The following is a 27,928-nucleotide window of genomic DNA, read 5'->3' as shown; positions in this document are numbered from 1 at the left end:
TGGTAGAAATGGCTCCCCGTGTGGCCCTTCCCATTTTGTCACTCCAACTCTGCCCTTTATTCATCCTAATTTTTCACCCAATGCCTGTGCCCAACAGGCTTACCTTGGACTTCTGGAATTGTCAGCTGCCCGGGAGAAATATGATGAGTTCTGTGTTCCAATGGTTATGGTTCCTGCAACTGTATCCAACAATGTACCGGGTTCAGATTTCAGCATTGGTGCAGATACTGCTCTGAACACTATAACTGATGTAAGTCTGCTCTGGTGTGTGCACTACTAACAAAGCAGTTCTGTTTAAAACTGACTCAATTGGCTACAACTGGATATTTTTGTAGACCAGAACTTCGGAAATGTAATCTGGAAAATTATACTTAGGCGTCACAGCCGCATTCGTGACACCTGTTAAAAAAAGAGGAAGTCTAGGATCCTAAGTACTTCCATTAGATTTCCTCTGACACTAGAATGACCTGTAAATTTTTAAACTACAAAATAAGATAACATCTGTCTGTTGTATACTACAGCGGAGACTTGATGATCATTTGGTGCACTGTAGGGGGGAAAGAATCCCCATGTAGTGTCAGTATACCCAGCTGCAACAAACACTGAGGGAATACTGCTCTCTTCAGAAAGAGATCCTTAGTTTTATATGTCTTTATTCCTTTAAGAGAATATGTGAGGTCCATTTTCCTCTAAAAATAGGAATTACATTTATTGTACTAATAGTAGGTTTAACAAAAAGAAGTGTTATCTTTAAATAATCAAATCCAGTAGTACAATATAAATTAAAAATTGCATTATTAATCTATTACGAGACGAAGCTTCTTAACTTTGAATGTGATAGAGTGCTGGAGAAAGCTGCCTAAAGAGGGTGTGGAGTCTCCTTCTCTGAAGAGAAGTTTATCTTTATGCTTTAGCAGGGGGGTTAGAGTAGATGATCTCCAGAGGTCCCTTCCAACCCCAGCCATTCTGTGGTTCCCTGGTTCTCTAATACTAAACTCGGTTGGGCAGAAAGCATAGTCAGTTGGACAAAAAGAGTTTCAAGTTGCTTTTGAAACTTATCATTTAGATGTATTTGAAAATTTTAATCGTGATATAGTATAGTTTACTATGCCAATAATTTTATCTTTAGCAAAAGAAACCTTTCAGTTAGGAAATACGAGTTTCCTTAACTATTTCCTTAAATAAGAGTATAAGCTAACCAAAATTTATTGAATATATTCTTTATAGAGAACTTAGGTTAGAAATGTTGATGTTGTTTCCAGTTCTGGTAAATAAAAATATCTCTCAAAAATGACTGATCACAGACTAAGGTGAGTAAAATGATTGTGCAAAACATCTGCTTTCCTTCTTCTCTTACCTTTATAAGCTTTATTAACTGATTTCTTTTTATAGGTTATTTCATGTAGAGGGATATATTGTAGTCAGTCTCTCTGTCCTTGTTGCTTTAGTTTGCTTTATATTTAGGTTTCTAGATATCATCTGCCTTCATTAGATAAAATGTCATTATTTCCATATTTTCAATGCAGTAGTTGAAAACTTTTCAAAATGATATTTTTTTGCTAATAGCTTCAGTCTTGGTTTTTTTACATTTCATTTTGCCTAGATTTTTCTCAGAAATAAATACAAAAAGTAATGGCTTTGCAAGATTTAGATTTGGTTGAGTGGAAAATAAAATTTGGGTGTTTTTTGTGGGAAGTAGCACTTTTGCATTGGGGAAACATTTCTGCTTGGTATCTTTGCAGTTTTCTGCTCAGATTGTTTGAACGTGGTTCACTAAAACTAAATCTGCCAATGAGAAAAATCTATCCATTAATTCCCGTTTCATGCTCAGATCAGGTTCAGTAGGAACTGAGCCCCGTGTTAAATGTGACTGATAGGCTCGATACACATCACACAATCAACTGTGGTAAACAAAAGTAGGAGATGGATAATTGTCCATTAGATCTAGTTCATATATAATTTTTTATTCTTATTACCACTGTTAGGTCAATAAATGCATCATAGTTTTTGGTGTTCTCAGAGTAGTAGTACCTCTTCTGAACACCAAAATGTCATCACACTTTAATTTTTCTGTGGTGCTGTTTGTTCTTGTAAGATCTTGACAACTTGTAGTTAAGGTAAGTACAGTTGTACTGGGTAATAAGGGCTTGTTGGTGTTTGGCATTATTAGATACCTGTCAGCTCTTTATAACTTGTCAAGGCATGTAAATGGCTTGTATGTGTATATATATATATAGGCATACAAGATAAATTTTTTAGGATGGCAGGATTAAGAACATGAACTTTGAGTTTCCTGTGAAATGGAGCATCACTAAAATAACTGCCATAATAAAAATGCCTATATTTTCAACTTTATGTTGCTAATTCAGTGAAATGAATAGAATATTGTTTCAGACCTCAGGAATGTGACAACCAAGAAGTGTTAGGTTTTTTCTTACAGAACCGCGAAGGATGGAAATTTCTTTCCAGATTCAAGTTGGATTACTTAATAGCAATCAAAAAGAGACCTTATAGCAATACATTTTGCAGGTGGAACTGAAAAGCACCAACCTAGTCTGTAATTAATTAAGCAGAATGAGTTAAAAGATAGACTCTTCCAGCAGCTGACCATGGAAAGGATGAAAATTTAATTTGAAAACAAAACCTATTGATAGGCTAGAGGAAATGGATGGTAAAAGGGATAAACCCCAACAAGGTATGGAATAAAATTAATTTGATTTAGGAGATGTAGAAATAAATGAGGGAATGAAAAAGGTATTAGCAAGAGGTTGAGAAAAATGGAACCTGAAAAAAGGAAGAGGCGAAAACTTGCTGATGTGTTTCTTTGACAACCTGTCTTTTCTTGTCATCAAAGGGAAGGGGGTACAGGCTGATGAATTGCTTTTGTGGGGAAATAATAGCAAACAGCCCCTGAGGGGCAGTGAAAGCTACAGTTAGATTGCCTTAAGGCAACCTCCACACATGTCCCTTGGAAAGCACAGACTCCTGTACCCTCCCAGTAAATGTGACTCCACATTACTCTGAACTAGGAAGCTGAAGATGAGCCTGTTCAAGCTAGTTACTTTTGCATCTGCCTCAGTCCTAGCAAGAGCTGATGTGAAGCAAGGGCAGTAACTGCAATCCAACTTCCATGATGGTTTGCATTTAGATACAGTCAGCAAACCAAAGTCCTTGCTTGACTGCACATGTTTTTATAAAGCATCCTTGGTTATGACAATAACCTTTTTAATAAAACAAATCCAATAAAAGGGTTGGAAATTATTAAACCACTTTATTAACATTATCCTTCTGTGATTTTACTGTAGTAATTCTTTACAAAAAATAGTTGTATAACAGTTATTAAAACCACTGATCACTTGCTTACCCTATAGAATTTAGTGACCCTACATTGAAAGCATTTTCGTATTTTGCCGCAGTGATGCAAAGACGTTGCATACGGTCATCTAATGCTCATGCTTGGTGAAGGTATAGTCTTTGGATATGTTGGCTGAAATCACTTGCATCAAATAAAATGTCAATATTTAATGCAAGTAAAACATATCTTAAATGCATCTTAACATATCATAATTACAGACTAACCAATTATGTTAGTTATTTCCCCCCAAAGCTCCCTTTGATTTGGTTTTCCAGAAGTCTCAGTATAATACCTTTTAGAGAAACTCATGTTTTGCAGATCTACAGCAAGCCATGTGGTTTTACCAAACCACTATGACTTTATTTTTTTGGTAGAAATGAAAATTCAAAGCAGTCTGGCTGAGTTGAGTTGGACCAGGCAGTTACGGAAATGTCATCAGTGAGGTCTCATCTACTCTAAAAACCAAAATCCCTACATTTTTTGTTCCTGTGACTGTACTGCTTCTCAGCTTTATGGATTGGAAAGGTCAGTCTTTTAGGCTGTGTTTCAGCCTTTAAATAGAGGTACATCCTAGCACTGAGCTTCACTGAAAATTGCATTTACAAGATACACAGGAAGAGATAGATTTTAGAAAGTCAGTTTGCACTTCTGCACCATCAGCCAAAAATAACCTGTCCTCACTAACAGGATCTGCTCTACCTAGGGTAGAGATCAGAACTCTCACAGGTGAATTTTTTTCCTGTTATTTTCTTCTAAGTTATTGCTTAAATGAGTCACTGTATAGATATGCCTGGACATACCTTGATGGTTATCTGATTTTGATCTGCAATAGTTTGCTTCTCTGAACTGATTTGAGAAATTGAGAAAATGAGACTTCTGCGAACATCAGTCCTTTCAGGGAGAAATATGGAGAAAAAGTAGTGTACTATGTAATCAGGCTTTCTTGCAGAGAGTCATTACATAGTTTGAAAAACTGTCACACATCATGAGAGATGCTGATTAGATTAGAAATAATTGGAATAATGTAACTAAAAAAAATATATTTACTGACTTAAATCAGCTGCAAAATCTTAACCTTTATTTTGGCATGATCATTTATTTAGAAGAATCTTTCAAAGGACCTACAGCTGCTTTTCAAAGAATCCTTGAACTATACTTGCAGACTTTATTAACCCATCCATGTGCACATATTCCTGGATTTTTCTGGGCCTGTATCCAGTCTATGTGCATAGAGGCAGATGTGTGATGTTTATAGAATCTTTGAAGGCATGGGCAAACTTTTTTCCCTTTTCTTGGTGGAAATAGATGTGTGTCTTGATAGGATAACATAGTTTTTTTAAAAAAGCGTCTTTAAGCATTTCCTTCAAGTGGCAAGGGTTTTACTGGTTAACTTTCTGAGCTCCTTAACATGTATCGAGCTTCGTTCTTCAAGTGCTTTTTTGTGGAATGGTTTCCAGTCTGGCCTTATGCCATCCTTTTCTGCCCAGCTGCTTCAAACCTCTCTGCAGTGCACACTTCACGTTCAGTCTGTGCTAACTTCTACTAATCCTCTGCGTTTCTTCAAAGAGCATTGTGCCAATGCAACCCCAGTGCACTGTTGTGGTATGAACAGGATATTTTCCCCCTCCCCAAATAATCTCACCAATTGTATTTGCTTGGGCCAGTGGACAGCCACGTTTACCATCACATGCCAGGAGTCATTAGCAGAGCAATCCAAAGACAAGGAATGTGTCACTCACGCTTGTACCACTGCTTCAGGCCTATGAAAGTTGTCTGCAGCTCCACGAGGCACGTTCCCGCTTTGAGGAGTTTAGCGTTCCTATCTGTGTGTTGCCTGCTACTATTAGCAACAATGTGCCCGGCACAGACTTTAGCATTGGTGCCGACACTGCCTTGAATGCTATTGTGGAGGTAAGACTGTGTATCTTTTAAAAGTTAAGATGATAAAATGCATAAGAGTAGGATACTTAAAGACCTTGAAATGTCTAGTTTTCTAAAGTAACTCAGTTACTGTATTTTTTTTATGGTTTATATTTTAGAATTTTTCCAAGGCTGATTAAAAATTAACCTTATAAAAAGTATTATGTTGTGTATTTAACTTTTGGGTACTCTATTTTGTTCTTCAAGACTGCTGCAGTAGTGCTTAGGGTATTTGCTTTTACTGAGAATAAAATCTTTTGCTTGGTTTGAATTCATTTTTATCTTATGTATTAGGTAACAAAAGAATGCATGTGTTTTATAAATAAATACCCCATGTATTGCATGACCTACTGACCAGGCTCAGTGCAGTAGAGCATTTTAAGTACATGTTTAAGATTAAACATATGAATAATCCCGTAGACTCCATCAGGCTTAATTTATATTAAGTGCATGTAAGTGCATGCATAGCATAAGCAGTTAAGTGTGTCACTGATGTTTGACTAAACAGTTCGAGGCCAGAACTTGCTATGAATGAGTTGTTCATTTCAGTCAAAACAATCAGTTTTCTAGTTTTATTCTGCTGTAGCTTTTTCCCTTGGGTACAACTGCTCTGCGAGCACTCTCAGTTGTTCACTTATCCTATTGACTCTGCTGGTGACACAGCAAAGGGAACTGAGCTGAGGTCTAATTCAAGCAAATGAGTAAGTCTGTGAACAGCTCTGGGTTTTATCAAACCCCTCATTGGCAATCTGTGTAACTAATTATGAAGTAATTGGCCAAGAAAGTCAGTCTGGAGATGCAGGGGCTTGAGAAATGCAGGTTTGTTTTCTTCCTCTAATACAGTGTTACTTCTTTATATACAGTGAAAAAGGTCCAGTAGATAACTGGAAGAGCTGTGTCAGAATACAAGATTGCCTGGTCCTTGGGAGCTGCAGGACAGCATCCCTGGGGTGAAGATGTCCTAAGGTGTAGTGAGGGCACATCGTAGCAATACGTCTGTAGGCAGGACATGGGTATTTTTACCACTCCATTAGCTGCTCTCCCTTAGCCTGACATTTATAGAAGTAGGTAAGTCTGCTAATAGTGACCTCTAATAGTGATGCACTTTTAAAAGTGAAAACATTAAAACACAGTGGGGCAACAAATGATTGCATATAGTGCTGCTTCCTCTTATTTATTTATTTTTATTATTATTAATTGCAATTTGTACAGCTTTCAGTAAAGCTCTTAGTAAAAAAGGTATCTAATTTTATTGTGGTTAGTTTATAATTGTTTATGTTAACAATAAAACACTGTTGGTGAAGTTTTGAATATCAGGACTTTTGGTTAAGCTGGATCAGTTCATATGAAGCTCAACTAGCAATGGAATTCCAAAGAGTACTCCAAAAAGAGTCCACTTTCCTTCATGTTAAAGGTGTCTGAAACCCGCACCAAGCATTTGAGGTTTGGCCTTTCCAGCCTGTAGAGTAGTATATGAATTAATGATTTGTGCCATTTCTGTATGTGGGGGTTTCTGTCAGAGTCATTCTGAGAAAGCAGGAATAATGAAAAGCTTCTCCAATGTCTTTTGTACAGTCAAGAATAAAACCTCTTCTAAGTAGATCTAAGTGGTTAGTCCCATAAGCAACTAATGATTTACGTCCTTGCTAAGAACCTGGAGATCCTCGAAAGGCAGAAAATTGCACTCTACTACCAGCAGCTGGAAAACTTTTTTAGAAATCTTGGGGTTTACAAAGGTTTTAAGTCTCTCAAAATGGTGAAAATCTTCGCACGTGTTTATTTACTTAGGGTCTAAAGCCAAGATTTTTTTCTTAAAAGTTAAACAAACCTACCCAGTTCCAGGCAACTTTTTAAAAGTGAGTTAACACTGGTTCATTTCTGCAGTATTCTGAAAAAATTCTCATGAAACAGTATCTGGAATGGCAAAGAAAAGTGCTTGAGCATGTTGTAAAATCCTAGACAGGTAAAAGAAAGTGTTGTTTTGAAAAACTGATAGTAGGCTTTTGTGACATAGTTTATTATGGAGATACTTTCTGCTTAGGATAACAGAATAACAGTTCGTATTCTCAATAAATTCATGTGAATTCTGCATCTGTGTTCATCTATGAAAATATAAAAATAAAATATATATAATTACATGTGTATCTTTTGCTAGCTGGACTTGGTCTTTCAATGCATTAAACTCTATTATGTTAGAAGTTCTAGGATTTGTTTATTATTTTAAATTTTCTCATGTATCAATTAATTATGTGTTCTGTGGTCTGTTAGATAGTAGTATTTTCAGTTAGCTGAATGGATGCAAAAACCTCAAATATTACAGCATCTGCAGTTCAGGAAATCCGTAACGCTTGGGGATTTTTAAACATTACCATAATTCAGGTTTCAAGATGACAAACTTCCCAGGTACTTCTGTTTCCATTTTTTACTAAACAGAACTGGTGTTGGGATGGTACATCAGTTTCACAAAATCCTTCCTGTCACAAAGCATGATACATCCTATTTATTTATTTCTCAGACAAGGAAATGGGATGCTTTTATTTCTCTTACTTGCTTTTTGAAAGGAAGATACATTAATTGATGATTTTTAAAGTAACTTGGAATGGCAGAAAAATTCATTCCAGGAGGTGATTTTGTCAAACATATTTTTGAATATTATTAAAACCTAGAGGTGTATTGTAACCTATTACCTAGTTTCTGCATTTTCCTAAGTTTCCTAGGTCTTGCCACACTGGAGATTGTTACTTTGCAAGTCTCCTAGGCAGCTCTAATAAATATTGGTTTTAATTGGTTTCATGTAAGCAACAGATCTCCTTGTAGAGAACATTGCTTATGCTGGTCAGAGTAAGGTGCAAATGAAGATTGCAGTCTTTTTATAGCATGTACCTATTAGTAAAAAAACAAAAACATTTTAAAACATGCACCAGTAGTGCTTGAAATAAAGATATTTGTGTAGATATTGTTACTGAAAGTAATTGGGCAGCAGATGTTCAGGACTTACAAAGTTCTAACTGTTTGGTGTGGTTGGGAACGCAGTGAATTTTAACTTAAACAAACTTCAGTATTGAATAAAGAAGAGAAACTTACTTATACCAGAATTTATTATAAAGCTCCATTATATCTATTCGAATCTGTGTTAAAAAACACAGATACCCAACTGTTAAGTCCATTTACAAACTGAGTTCTTGTTTTAGTATTTGCAGGAAGAAAATAAATGAAAGTTGATAGTAAAGAAACATTTTATTTTAAGACTCTGCTGTTCAGGGTATGATTTATAAGAAATACTTTATTTGGTAATTATTATAGTTAAATGCGAGTTATGCGATTTTGGAATTTTTAAATATTTTCTAAATGCCTTTTTTTTTTTTTTTTTAACCTGTAAGTGACGCAAAGTTGCATGACAAACGGTAACATAAAAAAAAATAGGGCTGTTTTTAAATGTATACTTAGAACATCTTGTCTCTGACCAGACGTGTGACCGGATCAAACAGTCGGCCAGTGGCACCAAGCGCCGCGTGTTCATCATCGAGACCATGGGTGGTTATTGCGGTTACCTGGCCAACATGGGGGCCCTAGCAGCAGGAGCTGATGCTGCTTATATCTTTGAAGAGCAGTTTGATATTCGAGAGCTCCAGGTATACAGCATTGGAAACATTTTCCTTGTTTTTAAGTAGATGCTAAAATCGTTGTACATCATAATCTGTGCACTTGAAGTAAATGGCTCGTTTAAGGAGAAAACCAGTTTATATTGTATCTAAAAGCTGTGCTTGTCATTGCGGTTCTTATGCCATAATATAAAGCTATTGACACCAAGTTCAGTAAATGACAAAAATAATTGTGTCAGCCACTGAACTCTTCTAGATAAATTGTTTAATTTTTAGTCTTTTGACTGAAATTCAGATTAAATGAACAGACTTGGGTAGTTTTAAAATAAAACCAAAAATAGAACTAAAGAAAAAAAAACAAACCAACAAAAACCAATTCTTCCATTATGGTAGAGTTGTGTTAGAAGGCTGTTCAGGTCAGGAGCTGACTAGTTTGTCAGGTTTGTTGGGTACTGACTGTTACCAGAGCTATTCAGAGCATGTCTGGAGGTGTTACTAAAATAAAGACCTCAGGCTTTAGGGATTATGGATTAGGGTGTTTTACATACACCAGCTGACACGGAACTTGACTCCTGTGAGGACTTCTGCAGTAGTTGGTGAGAGCTGCAGTCACAGACAAATGCAAAGCTAAACCAGCAGAAATTTCCTGAAAAGCAGAGATGTGCAATGAACCATAACTTATCCCCACTCATTTTTCAGTGTCATGTACTCATCATATCCTGTAGGGGAATACCAGCACAGCACGGTATCCATAACAGGACTGTTGGCAGGACGGGGAGTAAGGCCAGCTGTGGTCTTCTGTGACAGTTTTTGTATTTTTATGTATATCAAGCTTGATGCTCTACCACTATAGCACATAAAAATACTTTTTTATAAAAGTCAGTTACTTGTGATGTAGGGGAGGATGTTTGTTCTAGCCCAAGATGTATAGCCGTACACACCATATTATCCTGGATCTCCAAATTTCTCAGTTATTTTAATTTGCACACAATGCTCTATGTGGAATACTTGACAGAGGTTCTCAGGAAATGTAGGCTCATAAAGGTGGTTTAAGAGTTCTGTATGGCTCTTTGAAAATAGTTTTGTTGTTTCTAGGCTAATGTGGAACACTTGACTGAAAAAATGAAAACCAGTATCCAGCGTGGTCTAGTGCTGAGGTAGGTAAAGGTAATTGTAATAGATGGCATCAGTGATGCTGAGCATTTCCAGACGGGTTGGCTGCTTGGCCACTTGGAATGACGCTCCCAAGTCTATACTCTTTGGTTGTTCCTTTAGCATGAGATTTTTAGTAAAGCTCCAGAAGGCAACTCTGGGACCTGTCTAAAAGCTTAAGTCCAAAACTTACTTCTTTCTGTGTAAGTATATTTGCTCTGTAGTAAAATATTTTATCCTATTTTCAGTCTGTTTTCTTAGTTTTCTTGTCTTTTATTCTAGATTCTTTCTTACTCCAGGTAGTGTGTATCATAAAGGTGTACACATACAATATGGCTTTTACTATAAAAATGCTGCTTAGATTTTAGAAGATAATGTAGAATAAAATACCTTTCAGAAATGAAAATATTTAAAATATATTACCATGTTTTAAAATCATACCTCTGTAGGCAGCCTATAGCTTCTCTCTTCCTTGAGAATTTATTTTCAGTTTGCCAAATAGTGGAGGGCTGAAAATTAATACCACCATAACCTGTATGAGAGTGCTATTATATTTGTTCAGGTTCTACTAGTTAAATGACTGGGATGAAAAATATTCTACATTTACAGTATTAATAAGGAATACCCTAAAGGTGCTGTTCATTATCCATGTTTTGATAAAGGGCAAAATGATATTGGATGTCAATGACTTTTAGTGCAGTTTTTCCTCTGTGTAACGAATTTTTCAGATTTAAAACAATTATTTTTTACTGCCTTAGTCAACAGTAGATTCCAAGTGACCTTCCAGTGTTGTAAGTGCAGTAACAGTAATGCAGACTGCAAAATTCTGAGCAAGTTACAGGGAAGTGAGCATATGTGATTAGATGAAAATGTCAAAGCCAGGATTACTGGTATCAAGAAAATGGGGAAAACAGTGGACATTCAATAGCTGTAAAAGCATCCAGTACTTCATAGTAAATTTGCTAAGTGTACCTGGCCTTGATTATTACAGAAATGAGAACTGCAATGAGAACTACACGACTGACTTCATTTATCAGCTGTATTCTGAAGAAGGAAAAGGAGTGTTTGACTGTCGAAAAAATGTATTGGGCCACATGCAGCAGGTAAATATGACCTTAAAGTTACAGACAAGACAAACTTTGTATGGACAAAGACCATACACTCTTCAAGCATTCAAAGAAGTCTGACTCAGGATTAAAGAAAAAAAGTGTGGATTTCTGTTTGTAGGTAACTCAGAAGTTCTGAGGTTCTTTTCAGGAGTAGATTTTACTGCAATCCCTGTTAAAAAAACTAGGGAAACTATGCATTAGATTCTTAATGATTTTCATTTTTGTTCCTCTTCTGACTATATTAGGCAACTAATATTAGCTCCAGTTAGCTGACTATATTAGCTCCAATTTTTCTTATTGTAATACATTCTTGTAACACACTTATCTGCCCATCCTTAATGTATCTGCCTTCTGAGCCCTGGAAGAGATTGGATTTCATTAAGGAAATCTGTGCAGATGGATGTTTTTGTGGAAGAGAGAGTAGTGAACTACATTTCTTTATCTCACAATGCAGCTTGTTAGTGGGCAGAGAGGGAGTTTCTTATTTGGCTACACTTACCACCAAGGCTGAGGTGGAGGAAAGGACCAACAGTGCCCTCTGTTCATTTAAGTGAGATGTAGCACTAATTCCACAAGAATTCTGCAGGTCCTGAACACAATTTTTTTAATGCCTTAAATTGATATATGTGCTGGGGTTTTTGATTTATTTGTGTTGCCAAGTGGGGAAAATGAAAATAAGAGGTAGAGCAGGCCATTAGCAGAGATGACTGATAAAACAGACACAGATCTTGGTTTGATATCTGGACTAACCCATGCTTAAACTTTTACACAGGGTGGAGCACCTTCGCCGTTTGATAGAAATTTTGGGACAAAAATTTCAGCAAAAGCTATGCAGTGGATCTCCAAAAAACTGAAAGAAACCTACCGGAAAGGTGCAGAAATGTTTCATGTAATCCCTTTGTTACTGTATTTGATTGTCAGTTTATAAAACTACTCCACTATGCAAACATACAAATGTTAAGTCAGTGTATTTCTTGCCCTCTTGATGTGTTTATTATTTGGTAGTGCCTTGCTGGGCTTCCTGCTGTATGAAGATTTCCTCTTGAGCAAGGTCAATAATTCAGATGGCTGTTATATCATCTTTCTTTAAAAATAATGCTAGTGTGATTGCAGGTTTTCATGCATGCAGGAATTGATGCTTATATAGTTACATGTGTTCTTCCTTTTTGTTTCACGCTGCCTTTGTGGGAGACAGAAGCAGGTAATGTGCCTTCTTCAGGAGTTTCTGTAAAGCACTGTTTCCTACAATCTAATTTAAAACTGGATGCTAAGAATAAGTCTTATTGTTGCTTAACTGCACTGTGATTGCATTGCTAATTACCAAAGCTAAGCTAAAAAGTGAAGATCTAACCCTATTAAAGCACTAATTGATGATCATTCTGTTAAGTAATAAGTAGCTGAAATAAAGCTTTTGATTCAGTTTAATTACAGAAAAATGGTATTTGCCCTTGTACATGTGAGAAAGAAAGATCCTGAATTACTTCATTCTTTTTAGGAAAAGTATTTGCCAATACCGATGACTCAGTGTGTTTGCTGGGAATGCGCAGACGCAACCTTGTGTTCCAGCCCGTGGCTGAGCTCAAGACTGAAACAGACTTTGTGTACGTATTCGCTGCTTCCGTGTTAAACACCTCTGCACAGCCTTCCCTTCTCGTCTTCAAACACTTCCCTGCAAACACTGTTTGCCTCACCTCTCACTGCTGCAGGCTTGGGCCTGCCTTTGGCCACTGATTCACTCTGATTTGTTCACACTGGTCTTTTCCCTTCATGCCTTCTCCTCATCCTCCTTACACTTGCAAGTCCCTCATTGTGAGTTCTGAGACTCTGCTGCCTTTTTGAACACATTGCTCTAATTCCTAGAATTACTTCTGGTTCAGTTGAGTGGGGCAGCATTTTTGTGCCAAATTCTGCTTACCTATAAATAACATCTTCCAGGATTCTGTCCTTGATTCTCCCCATTTTGGGGCAGTGCCTACATCTCACCATAAAAGTCAACATTTGATCCTGTTTACAGGGAAGGTGTTTGCCTTACCCCCCGTATATATCAATCAATGACCTCCCTGTTTTCCCCACCAGGCACAGGATTCCCAAGGAGCAGTGGTGGCTGAAGCTGCGACCGCTGATGAAGATCCTGGCCAAGTACAAGACTAGTTATGATGTGTCAGACTCAGGCCAGCTGGAGCACGTGGCCATGCTCCCCAAGGAAGCAGTGCCCGCACCCATCTAAACACATCACATTTAGGTCGTTGTCATAGATGCACATTGTGAGTAACAATGCTTTAGAATCGTTACAGCTTTGTTTTGTAACATTTAAATTATTGTTCCAGCACTTTATGTGAAACAAGACGTTCAGCTGTCACACAGATTTTGTCCTGTATGTGTGTTATGTTTGAGACAAACCCTTGCATCTAATGGAAAAGCACCAGTTACTGATTCTGCCCTTTAACAAAGCAAGTGCAACACCGTTCTATGCACTCTGTAAGTTACTCATCTACTGCACTTTGTTTCAGAGTACTTACACCCCAAAACTAAGTGTAGATGGCTAGCTTTGTGTTGAGTTACAGGATGTGCTTAATGTTCCTGAAGTGAAATAAAGTACTATTGCAAACATCATGTGTGATGTGTCACAAATTGTGTTCACCTGCTTTTAAGCAATTTAGGGAATGACACCTGGTGAAGGATTCTCCATACACATCAGTGAAGGAAAAAAGAATCCTTTTTCCTTGTACAGGAACGATAAAACTATGTCTTGGGGATGGGAACAGGGAGGAGAAGCTTCAACAACTTGAAGCAAGGACCAGGTTATACCCTTCTGAATTTCATGTTTCCATTTTCTCAGAGCTCAAGGTTTTCTCAAATTTTCTTATTTTCTCAAGACTATTAAAAAAAACTACCATAATGATCAAAAAGAAGAATATGATTTTTGAAATTAGGCTGCCAAACAGCCAAAACTGTTTCCTCATGCCAGCTTATATTACCTGGACCTTGACAGGAATTTAAATACTAAACCGTGTAATACCAAAATATGACTGAATGCTGCCTAAACTGGCAAACAGCTGAACTTAAAATAGACTGTCCCCTGATTCATTAGGGATTTGCCCACTGCACTGCAGTTCACTACGCACTCAGCTCAACACGAGGTGGAATGTACTGTCACAGACTCCTCTAGCTGTAGGTGGCTTATGCAAAGGAAGCTGGAATTACCACACAACAGAATGAAAGCCGTCAGTGTGAGAGACAGTTCTTTATATATCCAACAACAGACATGATTTCAAACACCATTTAAAACTAGAGTTTTACATATACAAAAATATTTCATTTATATAGTATTCATATGCAACTGGAGGAGTGAGGCGTCAGTAGCAGTCTGTCTGTCATGCAGAGCTTGTAATTCTTGCTCTCAAATACTGTCTGGTTAGAAAATTGTTCACATCGTTATTTCAAGGGCAGCTTCTAACAGTTTTGGTGAACACTGTTAAAAACAGCGATGAACCTTTCAGTGGGACCACAGGACTATTAAAACTTACTAAAAAAAAAACCCTAATGATGTAGTCAGACAGACTGGCTTGTTTTGTGTTAGCAGGGATGTTCAGCAGCAAGTCATCGTTTGACCCATGAGGGATCTTTGGTGATAGCCGCATTCTCTGGGCCCAGTACAGCTTGACCACGAGTGCTCTTCCCAGCTGCAAGATACCTGCAAAAAACCCCCATAAACAAGTGAGAAGCTGCTGCATTCAGTTATCCAAAGCTCTGCTACACAATTTAAAAATATTTTTTTCATCTCAGGAAAAAGTCTCCTTTGGTATACGTACGTCTTGTTAGTGTTTACTCTGCAGTACTGGAATTCCTACGTCTACGGTGAAATTCAGAAGTCAGAGACAAAACACTACAACATGAGTAGAACCAGCTCATACAGTGAGTGTACGGACACTCCAGTTAGTTTCTGGACCTCTCAAAAGAAAAATAATTTCCTACAAACTCAGAATGTAGCACGGAGTTATATCTGCTACAGTGCAGAACATAAAAAGCAGGATGCAATTAACGTCTCTTTCTAGGTCACAAAAGAAAATAGTGGAAGTAGTATGAAGGGCCAAGGGGAGAAATCCAATAACTTACATATGACAACTTTCACGGACTTCTTAAAAATCAGGGTTTGTTCTATTTTTCAAGTAAACATTTTCTTAAATTGAGCACAGGCTTACTTGTTTGATACATCAACCAGGTTATCACTGTTAACAGCAAAGAGCTGTTCTCTGTGCGACTGCTTCATTTCATCTGAAATCCCATACAAGAATTGACCCATTCCTAGGGAAAAGAAAACAAAACCACACATTGCACTGGTGCACTGGAATCTCAGTCACAGCCAAGTGCAGGAATGAGTGCAAAACTAAAACAAGAACATGTGCTGGGAAGGAACAGAGACTACTATCAGGCCATGGTTCTGAGACAGTATCTAACTGAATCAAGCATCAAAGGCTGCAGCTGGACTGAGGTATTAAGAATTTCCTATTTAGTAAAAAACCCTAGAAACATTCATATTCTATTCTGGCAAGTGATTTGTCAAAAATCTGAACATAATGGTAGTCCAGCAAACTTTAGACAATTCATTATGAAAAGTCTCAGAACTTTCTGAGTAGCTGCAAACTGCATTTCATAAAGCTGTTATTTTTAAAACTCTTAAAATTTGCACTTGTGATATATGTGCAGCATGAAGGTTTGATCACCTTTTTGTACTACACACAGAAATCTGCATACAAATGTTTCAATGCTCTTGTTGGAATACTTGCCTACAGTATTTAAATATATGTACTATGGCTCCTTGAACAACCAGACAACTCCAAAATAATCACAGAAAAGCTTTTTGTCAGGAAAATAAGCACAGGGGGAAAAGATGGCTTGGAAGGACTTCTGTCAACAAGTCCAACCACCTGCCCAAGGCAAGGCTGACTTCCCAGCCAGGTGAGGTTGTTCAAGTCCTTGTGCAGGGCCCAGTGACTGAAATGAAGTAACAGCATGAAGGGACACGCATTCTCTCTGCACCAGTTCCCAGGCCTATGGAACAGTGCTCTCCGTTCAGTGTTCACTGAGTTTGCCATCGCTCTGTTAAGATCTGTGTTCAAATGCCAAAGAATGTTCGTCATCCCTCACTAACACCAACACCCCGTGTGCAGGCACTGCACCCGTGTACACCTAACACTGGTTAACTGCCAAAACCAGATTCTGTCAGCTAACAGTCAGCTTCATTAGAACTTTTCTTCTTTAGTAAGTTAGTATTAATACAAGCACATTTTAAAATAATACTAATCTTAACCCTGTATACCCTTTATGTATAGGAAGGGCATGTATTCTAACTTGGCAGGTTTTGGATTGAAATTCAGCTGAGAATGCAGGAGGGAGGGAAAAGCAAGGAAAGCAAAGCAACATGTCAATAAACTGAAAAGATGTGAAGATATTACCAAGGCATGATGAGTTTGCAGATACGTAAAGAAGATAACGCCCTCCACCCCAGCAGACAGACATGCTTTAACTTTTTCAGAAAACACGCACAAAGGGCTAGTGACAGTCACAGTCAATAGGCCTGCTTGTGTCACAAAAACAATCCTTCAGCTTCCCTTGAATCACGGGACAGCATTTCTTTTGTTAGCACTTCATGTCCTTTCCAAACCTAAAGCTGTTTTCCTCAATCTCCCTCCACCTCCAACTGTATGCACCTGACATCAAGGAGCAGTGGGAATGAAAAGTTTAGCAGAGAGCCTGAGTGCATGTGGTGTGTCTGAAAGGGAGCAACAGGAACTAACTGCTTCTTGAAACTGCAGTTAGCTTACAAACTTTATCATCTGACACAGTTTAGCAAACTGTTTTCTTCCCCTTAAACTTAAAAAAATAAACACTGGCAGCACTGTGGGGCTGCTGAGAATATACCTTTATCCGAAGGAGCTATTGGTGCATCCACAGCAGCAAACACTGCCAGCTTAGCTTCATCGATGTCTTGCTGTGTGAATTCTCCAGATTTGGCCCATTCGACTGCTTTTTCAAATGTTTTCAAAGTGGCTAATGAATTTGGGTCTCTTAGAAGAAAAAGAAAATTAATATAAATTACTTCAGTCTTACAAAATGAAAAGGCTGTGTTCTCATTTCATTTGTAATTTACTATGCATCACACAAACATACACAGAAAAAAATAAATTATAAGCTTCCTTTTTATGTACAAGAGAGGTTTTGGGGTTGCTTGGTTTTTGATTTTTTTCCCCAGAAGGAATTAGTGTTGTAAACCAGGCAGATTTTCAGTTTGAGATAGATGGGTGCAGTTCAGTTGCCTAAAAGTAGTTCCAAGAGTGTGCAGAGAACTGGTCTAATAACAGAGGGTCAGCTAAGCCAGCACTGTTCACAGGGCACTATCAATTTGCTGCAGCAGCACAGAAAGCACATCTGCCATTACTACCCACATCTAATATTTATGATATGCCGTATCTTCTCTACGCTGCTTTTCCTGCTACACCTGTTTTTGCTCTCTGTAAAACAGGTGCCACAGGTTAACAACTACTAGCAAGTCAGGGACTACTGCCAGGACAAGTCCTACCACGTTGAAGCTTCACAGAGAGGCAAAGCTGCTCAGTTAGGAATCCTGACCAAGCACTGTGTTAGGCTGCCTTTAGGCCAGGAAAACGATTTAAGCCTGGACTCCAGCTATGTGACATTTCTAAAAACTACTTTTTAACACCTCCAGTTCAAATCCCATCTGGAAGTGCTTTGGTGAGCCCAGTGCAAGGTGACTGCTCTGGACTGACAAAAAAGAGAGGAAAAGGAGAAGGCAGTTCTAGCTCATCACCAGCAATGTTTTCTGCTGAACCTCCAGTGATTCCAGCCAGTCACCGAGGGATACTGCATAACCTTATGGAACAATGATCATCCTACTTCAGGTCTCAAATTTAGGTCTTCAGGTCTTAAATTCCCTTTTTAGGGCCTCCTCAAACCAGGACAAAACAAGCAAAAGCCAGTTTTACATAAATCTGGTACCAAGACAGTAAACATCAAAGTACAGAGATTCAACAGTGGTTGCTACCAGCAGAGATAAATTAGGCTTTCCCAAAGACACCAACCAGTGAAAGCAAGAAAGGGTTTATTAAGCAATTAATCTAATTTCATCAGCACTGAATCACTTCCTTGTTATTTCATTCCTTTGATTTCACTTCATCATGAAAGAGAGCTACAATTAAGTTGAAAATAAGCCAAGCGCAGTCAGTGGTCCCCTCAGCCACGAACAGGAAAGAACAAACCCACTGTTACCTGTAGGAGTAGAAAGTGAATATGCCATTCTGACTAAGTTTAGCACCTCCACCATAAGCCCCTCCTTTCTCTCTGATTTCTGTGTGTAGGAATTTCGCTGTCATCAACCGAGCGAGGATTCGAAGGCTGGAATAAGAGCAACAGCAAAGATGTTCAGTGAACTGGACAACAGTAATATCCTCAGCGTTCTCTAAAGCTCACTACGATCCCCATTTGCATTGCACTGCTTTTTGTAATTTGCAACAGTAACAACAGCAATACTCAATATTTAATAACAGCTGAATAATGTGACATGACTGTAAGAGTCGCACTGCTCTGGATCATTCCTTGACTATTTCTATTTATTTCCCTTTAATGGAATATGAGAGCAGCATCCTAAGCTTTATTACATGCCCTAGGGTTGTCAACTCAGGACACATCCAAGTAGGCAGGGCTGTTTATTCCAAGTTAGCAGACAGCACCTCCCAATACTTCATCTCAGCATTTACAGGGCATCTCTGACCCAGCCACGCATCAGTTGCTTCGTACAGATTTTGTGACAAATGCACTGCCAATCATTTTCTATCAACACTCCATTTTCTGCAGTCAGCCCAACACTTCCCATTTTGTTCTGAACTATGCAGCACTCAGAGAAGTTCCCTGATGTTCTGCTTCCCACCTTGCATAGTCTGGAGCTGTGTAGGGAACTGTCCGAATGCATTCCCCGATGTAGTTCACTGGGAAGGGAAGTACGAAATGGGTCTTCATCTGGCATGGTTTGAAAGTAGGATCCTAAGAGAAGGATGCATTATTGTCACTGTTAGCAGATGATGTAATTTATATAATTTATATTATTTATATAATTGAGAACTCTGGCAAAATCTCCCTAGTTCTCAAAAAAGTCAAACGTACAGACATGTAAATGCTAAAGCTGCCGCTTATCCCACACTGCAACCAATGACATTTCTCTTGTGCCCATATCCAGTACACAGAATTGCCTTGGGAAACCAAAGTACAGGAACACCATCCGTCATCTATCCATCCTTGCACCACAGCTTCTCAGTTCTCCAGATCTGTCTCTGTCAAGTTTGGACTTGGCCATGGATTTACTTCCATTGAAACAAGTGTTCATAACTCTCCACTTCTATGTCATGTATATACATGGTCACCACATTGTATTTTAATCCATCTACTAAATTCTAGACATGGAAAACAGGTTCAGAAACTGTAACCCACAAAAAAACCCCACTATGACAGTAGCTGCAGTATGAATTTCTGCTCCAACACACCCTGCAATAAATTCAATTCTTCCTTACCACCCCACTTCAAAAATCCCAGTCTTCTTCATGTCTCCAGGTGTCTGTAAAATTTGCTTCTTTGCCTCTTTCACAGATACACTTGTTTGTGTACTCATTTGAGCATCTCCAGTAGCTGTAATGCCACCATTTCATTATTCCCCCATCCTTTCTTAACTTCAGAGACCCCATTCCCAGCCCCTAACACAACTCTGGCTGGCTGGCCAAGCAGAGCAGTGTATTTACAGCACTGGTCAGCAGGCAAAACCGTGGGCTGAGCTCTCCTTGCCCCTTTCTCAAAGGAGAGCTCAGGGTATGCCAAGCTGCTTTTCTCTCCTGTAGCCAAATACAGATTTTCATTTTCACTTAATTGTCACTAATGCTCTTCTGTCAGGTGTCATTCACATTAAGAATTGCTTAGGGAGGAGACAAAGGAAAGGAAGGGACTAATTGGAAGTGATTAAGGAGCCTGATGGCTACTTTAAGGAAACAATCCAGTCAGAGGACTGTGGGATTGAGGGGCACATTGTGTTTCAGTGCTGTGCCTCTGCAACAGCTTAAGATGGACCATAAGTATCAGTAACAGCCCTGTAATACCAATATCCCCAAGCAGTAATGTACTTACATTAACGAGTTTCCTTGTCATCTGCAAACCAGTAACCATTTCACTTCCCAGAGATTTCACTTCTGAAGATTTCTACAAGAGACCCAGCCCTCACATTAAAAGATAATTTAACAATTTATACCAAGAATACTACAAATGTAACCCCTTCCACTCAAACCTCTTTACAACAATCATCAAACCGTGCCTTCACAAACATAAGCAAGATACTCAATTACTTCTTTATATTTTCTAAGCAAAAGCCAAGTGATTTCCTTCCAAGAGTAATTTGGCACTGAGAGATACCAAGACAGAGATTAAATGAGGCCCATAGAGTTTCAGACTATCATTTCACTCATGGGTAGGGAACTTATTCCATTCTTATCAGAAATTAAGACAAATCTGCATATTGACAGAGCAGATCCTTTGTCAACTCCACTGAATCAAGCACTTTTTGTGCCAACTGTCCTGAACACCCTGATAACAAAACAAATTCCTATGCAACTGAGGAACTGCACATCATGCCCTATTTGCTTTTGGCCAACACTTCTAGTAAAGCTCAGCTAAAAAAGAAATTAGTTTTATGCAACAGGGAAAGGAAGAAAGTCTTTTTCCACATCCCACGCCAAGGCAGTAACCTCAGGGTAAGGCTTAACAGCTGATCTACAGGATTTCTATTGTCTACTTTATTGCAGTGAAGACAGTCTGCCTGGCAAAACACAGAGCAGCTGATCGCAGAGCTGACTCTCGCAAATTTCTTCAGACATCTTTGTAGGGACATAGTATCTGAGTTAAAACAATCTTCTCCTGATTGCTCAGTGGTCATGACATGATCAAGTGAACTGTATTTGATGCCTTAGTCACACATGATGTAATTTCTCACCTCAATCACATGGGGACGAACAGGTTTTCTCTCTTTTTTACTTCTAGCTATGCCCTTTATAAATTTCTCTACTTCTTTAGATGCTTCTGGTATCTGCTGAGGTGCTGCATTCACTGAACATCTGTCAAAAATGCAAATCAAGTTTTTAAATATGGTTTTGTTTTTTCAGACAGTCCTTTAAATTTGTACCACTTTTGTCTTTCTAAACATTTTCTACCATATCATAATGTTAAATCAGTGCTCTCTGGTAATCTTAACACAGGAAAAGGCAAAATACTCATAATCCAGCACCTGATGTAGAAAAGAAAAAAGTCACAGTCCAATTGTTTTTCTTTTGCTTGACCTAAAACCTCTAGAACCAAAGCTGAGCAGTAGCAGTCAAATCACTTCTGTGCACAAGACAGGACTACCTCAGTTTCGCAAATATAAACGTCTCTGAAAGAAATTAGCGCCCTCCATATCCTCTCTTTACAGGCAGCCCTACTATGGTTTCAAACAGTATAGATATATATATATAATTTCACTTATCATTTCATGCTTTGCAAACCAAAACTCTGCAACTTATGTCACTTCACACAGACCCATTTTTGGAACTAATGCATCTGACACTAAACACCTCAATGTGTTTACTTTTTTTTACTAACGTCTTTATTTTTTCCAATATATTCATAAAGCACATTTCAGAATGCCACTGCTTTCCTTTCAGAAGAAAACAAATACCAAACCAAACTGTATTCAACTGTTACAATACAATGTAACAGTATTTGTCTAATGGGCAACTCTACAGGGAAATCAAAAAGGCAGAATTTTGAGTATTTCTTACTCAAATCCCACAGGCCACTTACAAACTCTGGGTAACTCAGTTACATATGAAATTTTCTGTAAACTTCTCATACCAATTAAAAACTGAATAAAATGAGCTACCATAGCTACTACAGTTGCCACTCTGTAAGCAGGGAGAATTTAAATTAACAACATTCTTACAGTTTTTCCACAGACCTCTTGTTTCAAAAATCCTAGTATGCAATGAGAGGCACTGAGAAATGCACATTCACAGGCCATAGCCTCTCTTCAACCAAAATGCCCCTTTTCTTTTTTGCTGGAGCTCACCTGATGTTGTCACTATTTAATAAATACTTCTTAATGCGTGGTAGTTTGCGCAGTATTGGTTTAATATCAGACATTTCCGCAATTCTCTTCATCAACTTCACCTGTGTGGGAAGGGAAGGCAGAAATACTACAGATCAAGTCAAAGAAAGAATTAGCAGAATCCCAGCACTGCAATTCCAGAGTTGAGGATCTGGGCTTCACTGAAGGATACTATCAGCTTTTCACCTGATCCATCCCACTGAACATTTCCTGCAGTTCTCCTGAAGGGGTAAGGTTTTTGCTGGCTCTAATAGAGGCATATAAATGCCCACACTCTGGAATGCCATTTGACAGCTCCTGGGCAGTCTTCTTAACTAGCACTCTGAAATGTTCTTCCTCCTCAAATCTTGGGCTGAAAAAGAATAGAACCAGGTCTCATGCAAAAGGACGCCAATGGAATTTATTATACTGAATAATTCATCATCCCAAATTCAACAAAGAACTGTTAACCTGTTGGTTGTCCATTTAATCCACTCTATAGTCATGCACTTGATGCATTACTTAGGTTTAGAAAGACATTAAAGATGTAGTTATGAAAGAAATCCCAAGGCAAGATCCCTAAGAAGAGGAGAATGGTTGAGGGAATAGTGTATAAGAGAACCCCAAAACACATGCAAACCCATAAACAAACAAAACCCAATGTACTGTACTTGTTAAATATTTCACTCCATAAATGCATCATGTCTGGCAGATTTCTATCCAAGCACAGAGATGAAAAGAGCACACCCTGAAGGAAAAAATAAAAAACAAAACACAAAAAAAACCCTTCACACAAGATAACCAAAGCAATGGCCTGAGAAATGCACAATAACATTTTATGAAAGTGATGTAATGATGCCAACCTAATGCTAACATCACAAAATCACTCTAATACAGGCTGTGCTACTAAATTAGAGCAAACATGAAATGTGACTGTTCTTCTCACAAAGCAAGCCTGGCAATTCCTCAATTCCTCCTTCTCAACAGTCAACAGCAGTTCAGAAACTTTTTTTTTTTTTTTTCATAAAGTACAAGTAAAACTGTTCTGGGGTGCACCTTCCTGCAAAGGAGTCCCCCTAATTCAACTCCAGGACCCATGGGATCAGACCACAAGCAGACCCCGAGCAAGATTGAAAGAATCTTAAGATATACTGCTAGAACTGTTATACCCAATATAGGCTCTAAGGATCCTGCAAACACTGACATGTTAACAGCAACCTCTATGTAGAACACCAGAGCATTCTGTCCTCTACCCTCTGCTTCCAAAATGTTTTGCAGCACTCAAAAACATGGCAGCAGATGCTACTGAAGCACTGCCTTAGACGGGATACCCAAATCAAGCGCTCCCCTTAAGACAAAATACTGTTACTGTAATTGTCTGATGTATACCTTACACAAAAAGGCACAAGTCCTTTTATACTCCAAGTTTTCAGTGCACATTAGCTGACTCTCCACCTGGAAGCCCTGACTGACCCTTACCTACAATAACAGCTGTTATTGCAAATGTAACACCTGCAGGTTTATGATTAATTTACCTGTTCATACACATCTAGGTGTGAATCATCTGGAATGATGTGTGGGCTGACAGACATCCCACCTGTTTTTAGTTCTATTTGCTGGGCCTGTTCCCTGTAATCAAGGGCTCCACATCCCATCCTGTGAAAAATGAGAGAGTTTTGTTTCATTTTCAGTGTATGCCAAAACAAGGAATCCATACAGCATTTGCAAAGTACTCTGCTTAGGACAATACTAATTTAGCAACTAAACAATTTGGGGCATTATCAAGCAAACATAAAACTTCATGCCTTACAAAAGCCTCACACCCAGCTTTTCAACAAAAGCACTCTGTTAATTTAAAATGGTGTATTAAGAAGTGTGCTTTATGTGCAGGCTTCCATATGGAACTACATTAATAACATCACATAAGCTGTTATCATCAATAAAAAGAACATTTTCCTCCCAGAACAGGTTACTTGTTCTGCTCTGTGGTCCTCCATCCCTTGTGGGTCACTGTTCCTGTGACCACATGGTGAAATCAGACCAGAAGCCCATTCAAGTGAAAACTTTAATTTCTGCTAGGCTATTTTTCATTTACAGGGATTTTCCAATCTGTTCAGGGAATGCTTGTGTTGATGCTGGGCAACAAGGCAATGCGGAGAGTGATGGAAAAGGGAAAATGAGTTGGCAGCTCTCTGGGGATGAGAGAAGACCACTTTCTGCAGGAAACCAACTTTTTTGTATTTCTACAGTAAGAACAGATGCTGAAATTATTAAAGGCAGTATTATTTTGGCAAGTTGTATTACAGCCTGTTGCTTCAGCTTCTAAGGAAGTAAGCCTCTCACTTTGTAATGACGTTGCAGAAGAGCGGCACGTAGGGTTTGAGCTCCTCAGGAAGTGTGTTCAAGCTGGAAACAGCTCGGAAATAAACCACCCCGTTGGTGGGCTGAGCACAGTACTGGACAGGAACTTCATCAGCTAGGGATAAAAAAAAATCCCAAAGCAAAGACATCAACAGCTTCCTACTATAAACACACAAAAGCCGAACAATTTCTAACAAGAATTTCCCATTAAGAATGATTTTCTGCTGGCATTGCAGAGCCACCACTTGTTTTAATTTTGCACATTATACTAAACACTGGACTGAAGGATTTTATTGTTTCTGTCCAAGGTAAGGTAATGGATATCTGGACAATCTGAAGAGAGAAATCTGCAGACAGAGGTCATATTTTAGAGACAGCATTCAAATAAAGAAAAAGGCAATTTGTTTCTGAACAAGCCAAGAAGTTTTTCTCTCTTATTTTTGACTCCATGACCTCAAAAGCTGAGGAAAGCAGGTTTCTGCACTGTACACTCTCGTTAAGCTAAGATATTAAATACACAAATTAGAATTTTTGCAAAACAAGGTCTTTTTTAGCATCAAAATTATACAGTCTTGACACTTGCTGGTCATTTTTGCAGGAAAGTGTCTGTCAGAAATATACTACACAACAGTATTTACCTCCAAGATTCCAACAGAACAAAATTGAGATCAACAATTTTTTATCAATCCATAGTGTAGCCAGTGGCAAAGCAGGGAGAAACTTTCACTGAAGTTATGCAGAATGACAATTCTGTATTTTTCCCCACGGTGCCCACACGCCACATTCTGTAAAAACGGGCAGGGAGGGAGCGCAGTAAGGAAGGCTCCATGTGCCAGCTGCCAGTAGTGCTGTACCCTGGGTAGGTCTGTGGAAAGCCAGAAGATTGCTCAAGAGCACTGAACGTGCCACCCAGAGACTCCTCTGATTGCAGGGAAACGGGGGAGTACACCCAGAGCAAGGAGCTGGCATCAGGAGCACTCCCACCAGATCCTGGGAAGGGCAGGAGGCTGTTCCAGTCAAGAACAGCCCCACATTGCCCCTCAGAGGCCATGGCCACACTGCAGATCCACCACAATCTGTCTGATCAGAGTGGGAGGCAAAGGACCATAACTATGGACAACAAAGTGAGCCCCTTTGCTTTGCAAGGAGCAACAGCTGGGCAAGCAGGCAGGTAACAACCCAACAGTGCTGCTCTTCTGAGCACGAAATAGTGGTGACACCAACCTGTGAGTGTTGTCTCCAGCACAGTGTATGGGATTTTGGGCTCGATGTCAGACACTTTTAAAGCTGGCAGACAAGAGGTGTCCTGAGGTTTGCTTTGAAGGGCAATTAATTCCAAACCTAGTAAGGGGAGAGAATCAGCTTGTCATTCTCAGCTTTTAGTGAAAGTGATGTCAAAGCCTAAAACCTACTGAGGTGATGCAGATCAGAAGAATGGAAGTCTGAAGTTTGGAATCTTTTACCTGCAATTCTTTCAAATATTTTACTGAAACAAACTCTGCAGATTATCAGGCAACAATAGCAAGCAGAATACTCTTTGTAAATTATCTTTCCAATCCCATCTCCACATCATGTTTAAAGTAACATGTAATTTAATCCCTGAAGAAGAGACACCCGCCAGTCTGCTCTGTCACCCAATTCTGTGAACGCTGACCCAGACCTAGCAGGTAAGAAGCTTCTCTCTAACCCATTCTGCCCAGTTCTTACTCAAGTGCTCTGTCACAACGCTGATGGAGGTAACTTCTTGTGATAAATTTCACATTTCAGCCTTTCAGATTCTAGCTGGTCACTGTTGCTAAGCGCTCTCCAATTCATCTCTGTAAGTAGAAAGCCTCCTCTGATTTTGTGCTCCCCTATCTCTGTCTCGCACCAAAGCTTCAGAAGATTAACACCACATTCTCAGAGGATTTCTGTGACTAGATCACTGCCTTCACAAGATCAGATTACTGTCCAGAGTTTCCAAGTTTAAGTTATTATCCAGAAGAAGTTAAACACAACATTACTTTTATAGTTGGTTTGTTAGGCAGGAAATGTAAGAAATAAAATTACAAAGTACAGGTTTTATAGGTGCGTGGAACAGACCTCATGCTCATGAACAGGTTCAGGGTACATGATGGTACATAAGTATCTGAAGGGAGGGTGTCAAGAGGATGGAGCCAGGCTCTTTTCAGTGGTGCCAGGCAATGGGACAGGAGGCAACAGGCAGAAACTGATCTACAGAAAGTTCCTCCTGAATATAAGGAAGAACTTCTTTACTGTGGGGGTGATTGTGCACTGGAACAGGTTGCTCAGAGAGGTTGTGGAGTTTCCCTCACTGGAGATATTCCAGAACAACGTGGACACAATCCTGTGCCGTGTGCTCTGGGATGACCTTGCTCAAGCAGGGAGGATGGATCTCTGTGGTCCCTTCCAACCTGAATCACCTGAATTCTGTCAATTCATCTCCCATTAAGTGCAAGTTAACATGGGAAAGAACAAGCAGATTGATATTTTAAAATAATTTCCTTTCTTCTGCTCTAATAGAGACATTGATCATTCTATTTTTGAGTGTTAAAACTACTGGAATGTACCAACAATACACTGTAGTATAAGCACTGCACAGCCCTGTAATATGTACACACAAACTTCCAACAAAAAAACCCATCCCTTTCAGAGCAAATGCTGCAGTGTGACTGAGAATTTAAGACGTTCTACAGAACATCGGCTAAAAAAATGTGGGGTTAAGCAGTTAGACAAAAAAAAACATGAAAAGCAAGTTAACCTTTTTCAAAGATTTGGGTTTTTTCTTCTTCAGAAAGTGCATTGACCTTTTTTTCCAGTTTTTCTGCTTCCATTTTAGCTTGTTTATCATGGTAGTCTTCCTCTGGACTCATTGACAGAGTCAATCTGTGTGGATTATCCTGCAGAAATATATCCCAAAACAAAGCATTATTAATTCTGAGGGCAGCTTCCTTGCCTCAGATTATTGCTTCATCAGCAGCAAACAAAAAGTCTGTGAATCATTTGGCTTTCATGTTATCAAAAGTATCACACACACACACAGTGTGAACACTCTATTCCATCCAGAACAATCTGCTGTGCGGGTGGGGAGCAGAGGCAACTCACCACAAGAACAAGCATGAACACCCTTCTGTGAAATTTCAGCATAGACTCAGAATCCCTCAACGGCACACAGGGCTCATTAGTCTATTAAATCAAGGTTAAACAACTGTCCATAATGCCACAGAGCAGCACGCTGCAAGTTTTATCTGGAGAG

General features: G+C 38.9%; 2 protein-coding genes across 6 annotated transcripts in view; one reads left to right on the top strand and one right to left on the bottom strand.

Annotated features, from left to right (window-relative positions):
• The window catches only part of PFKP (phosphofructokinase, platelet), a 44,095-nt gene extending 30,344 nt beyond the window's left edge, over positions 1-13,751 (top strand). Inside the window, exons 16-23 of one of the 4 annotated variants that reach the window (XM_027906725.1) lie at positions 5,114-5,266; positions 8,743-8,907; positions 9,973-10,034; positions 11,021-11,132; positions 11,911-12,010; positions 12,334-12,339; positions 12,634-12,739; positions 13,215-13,751. In XM_027906725.1, the coding sequence (XP_027762526.1) occupies positions 5,114-5,266; positions 8,743-8,907; positions 9,973-10,034; positions 11,021-11,132; positions 11,911-12,010; positions 12,334-12,339; positions 12,634-12,739; positions 13,215-13,365 (855 nt within the window). In that variant the 3' untranslated portion in view covers positions 13,366-13,751. Of the gene's footprint in view, positions 1-97; positions 251-5,113; positions 5,267-8,742; positions 8,908-9,972; positions 10,035-11,020; positions 11,133-11,910; positions 12,011-12,333; positions 12,340-12,633; positions 12,740-13,214 lie in introns of all 4 variants that reach the window. The other 3 variants (XM_027906724.1, XM_027906727.1, XM_027906726.1) reach the window with 3 other exon arrangements.
• Positions 13,752-14,362: 611 nt separating this feature from the next.
• The window catches only part of PITRM1 (pitrilysin metallopeptidase 1), a 28,127-nt gene continuing 14,561 nt past the window's right edge, over positions 14,363-27,928 (bottom strand). For both annotated transcript variants that reach the window (XM_027906722.1, XM_027906723.1), the window contains 14 exons: positions 27,434-27,572; positions 25,897-26,013; positions 24,655-24,787; positions 23,847-23,967; positions 22,983-23,059; positions 22,519-22,684; positions 22,294-22,394; positions 21,184-21,304; positions 20,325-20,396; positions 19,084-19,196; positions 18,426-18,551; positions 17,061-17,206; positions 15,341-15,443; positions 14,363-14,832 (listed from right to left, as the gene is read on the bottom strand). In XM_027906722.1, coding sequence (XP_027762523.1) covers positions 14,739-14,832; positions 15,341-15,443; positions 17,061-17,206; positions 18,426-18,551; positions 19,084-19,196; positions 20,325-20,396; positions 21,184-21,304; positions 22,294-22,394; positions 22,519-22,684; positions 22,983-23,059; positions 23,847-23,967; positions 24,655-24,787; positions 25,897-26,013; positions 27,434-27,572 — 1,629 coding nt within the window. In that variant the 3' untranslated portion in view covers positions 14,363-14,738. The remainder of the gene's footprint in view (positions 14,833-15,340; positions 15,444-17,060; positions 17,207-18,425; positions 18,552-19,083; positions 19,197-20,324; positions 20,397-21,183; positions 21,305-22,293; positions 22,395-22,518; positions 22,685-22,982; positions 23,060-23,846; positions 23,968-24,654; positions 24,788-25,896; positions 26,014-27,433; positions 27,573-27,928) is intronic.

The sequence above is a fragment of the Empidonax traillii genome, unplaced genomic scaffold (genome assembly GCF_003031625.1).
Source record: "Empidonax traillii isolate 1590-97213 ecotype Southwest subspecies unplaced genomic scaffold, ASM303162v1 scaffold1346:size125991, whole genome shotgun sequence".
NCBI classification, from domain to species: domain Eukaryota; kingdom Metazoa; phylum Chordata; class Aves; order Passeriformes; family Tyrannidae; genus Empidonax; species Empidonax traillii.
Note: the sequence above shows the minus strand (reverse complement) of the source record. Positions and strands in the feature narration are given on the sequence as shown.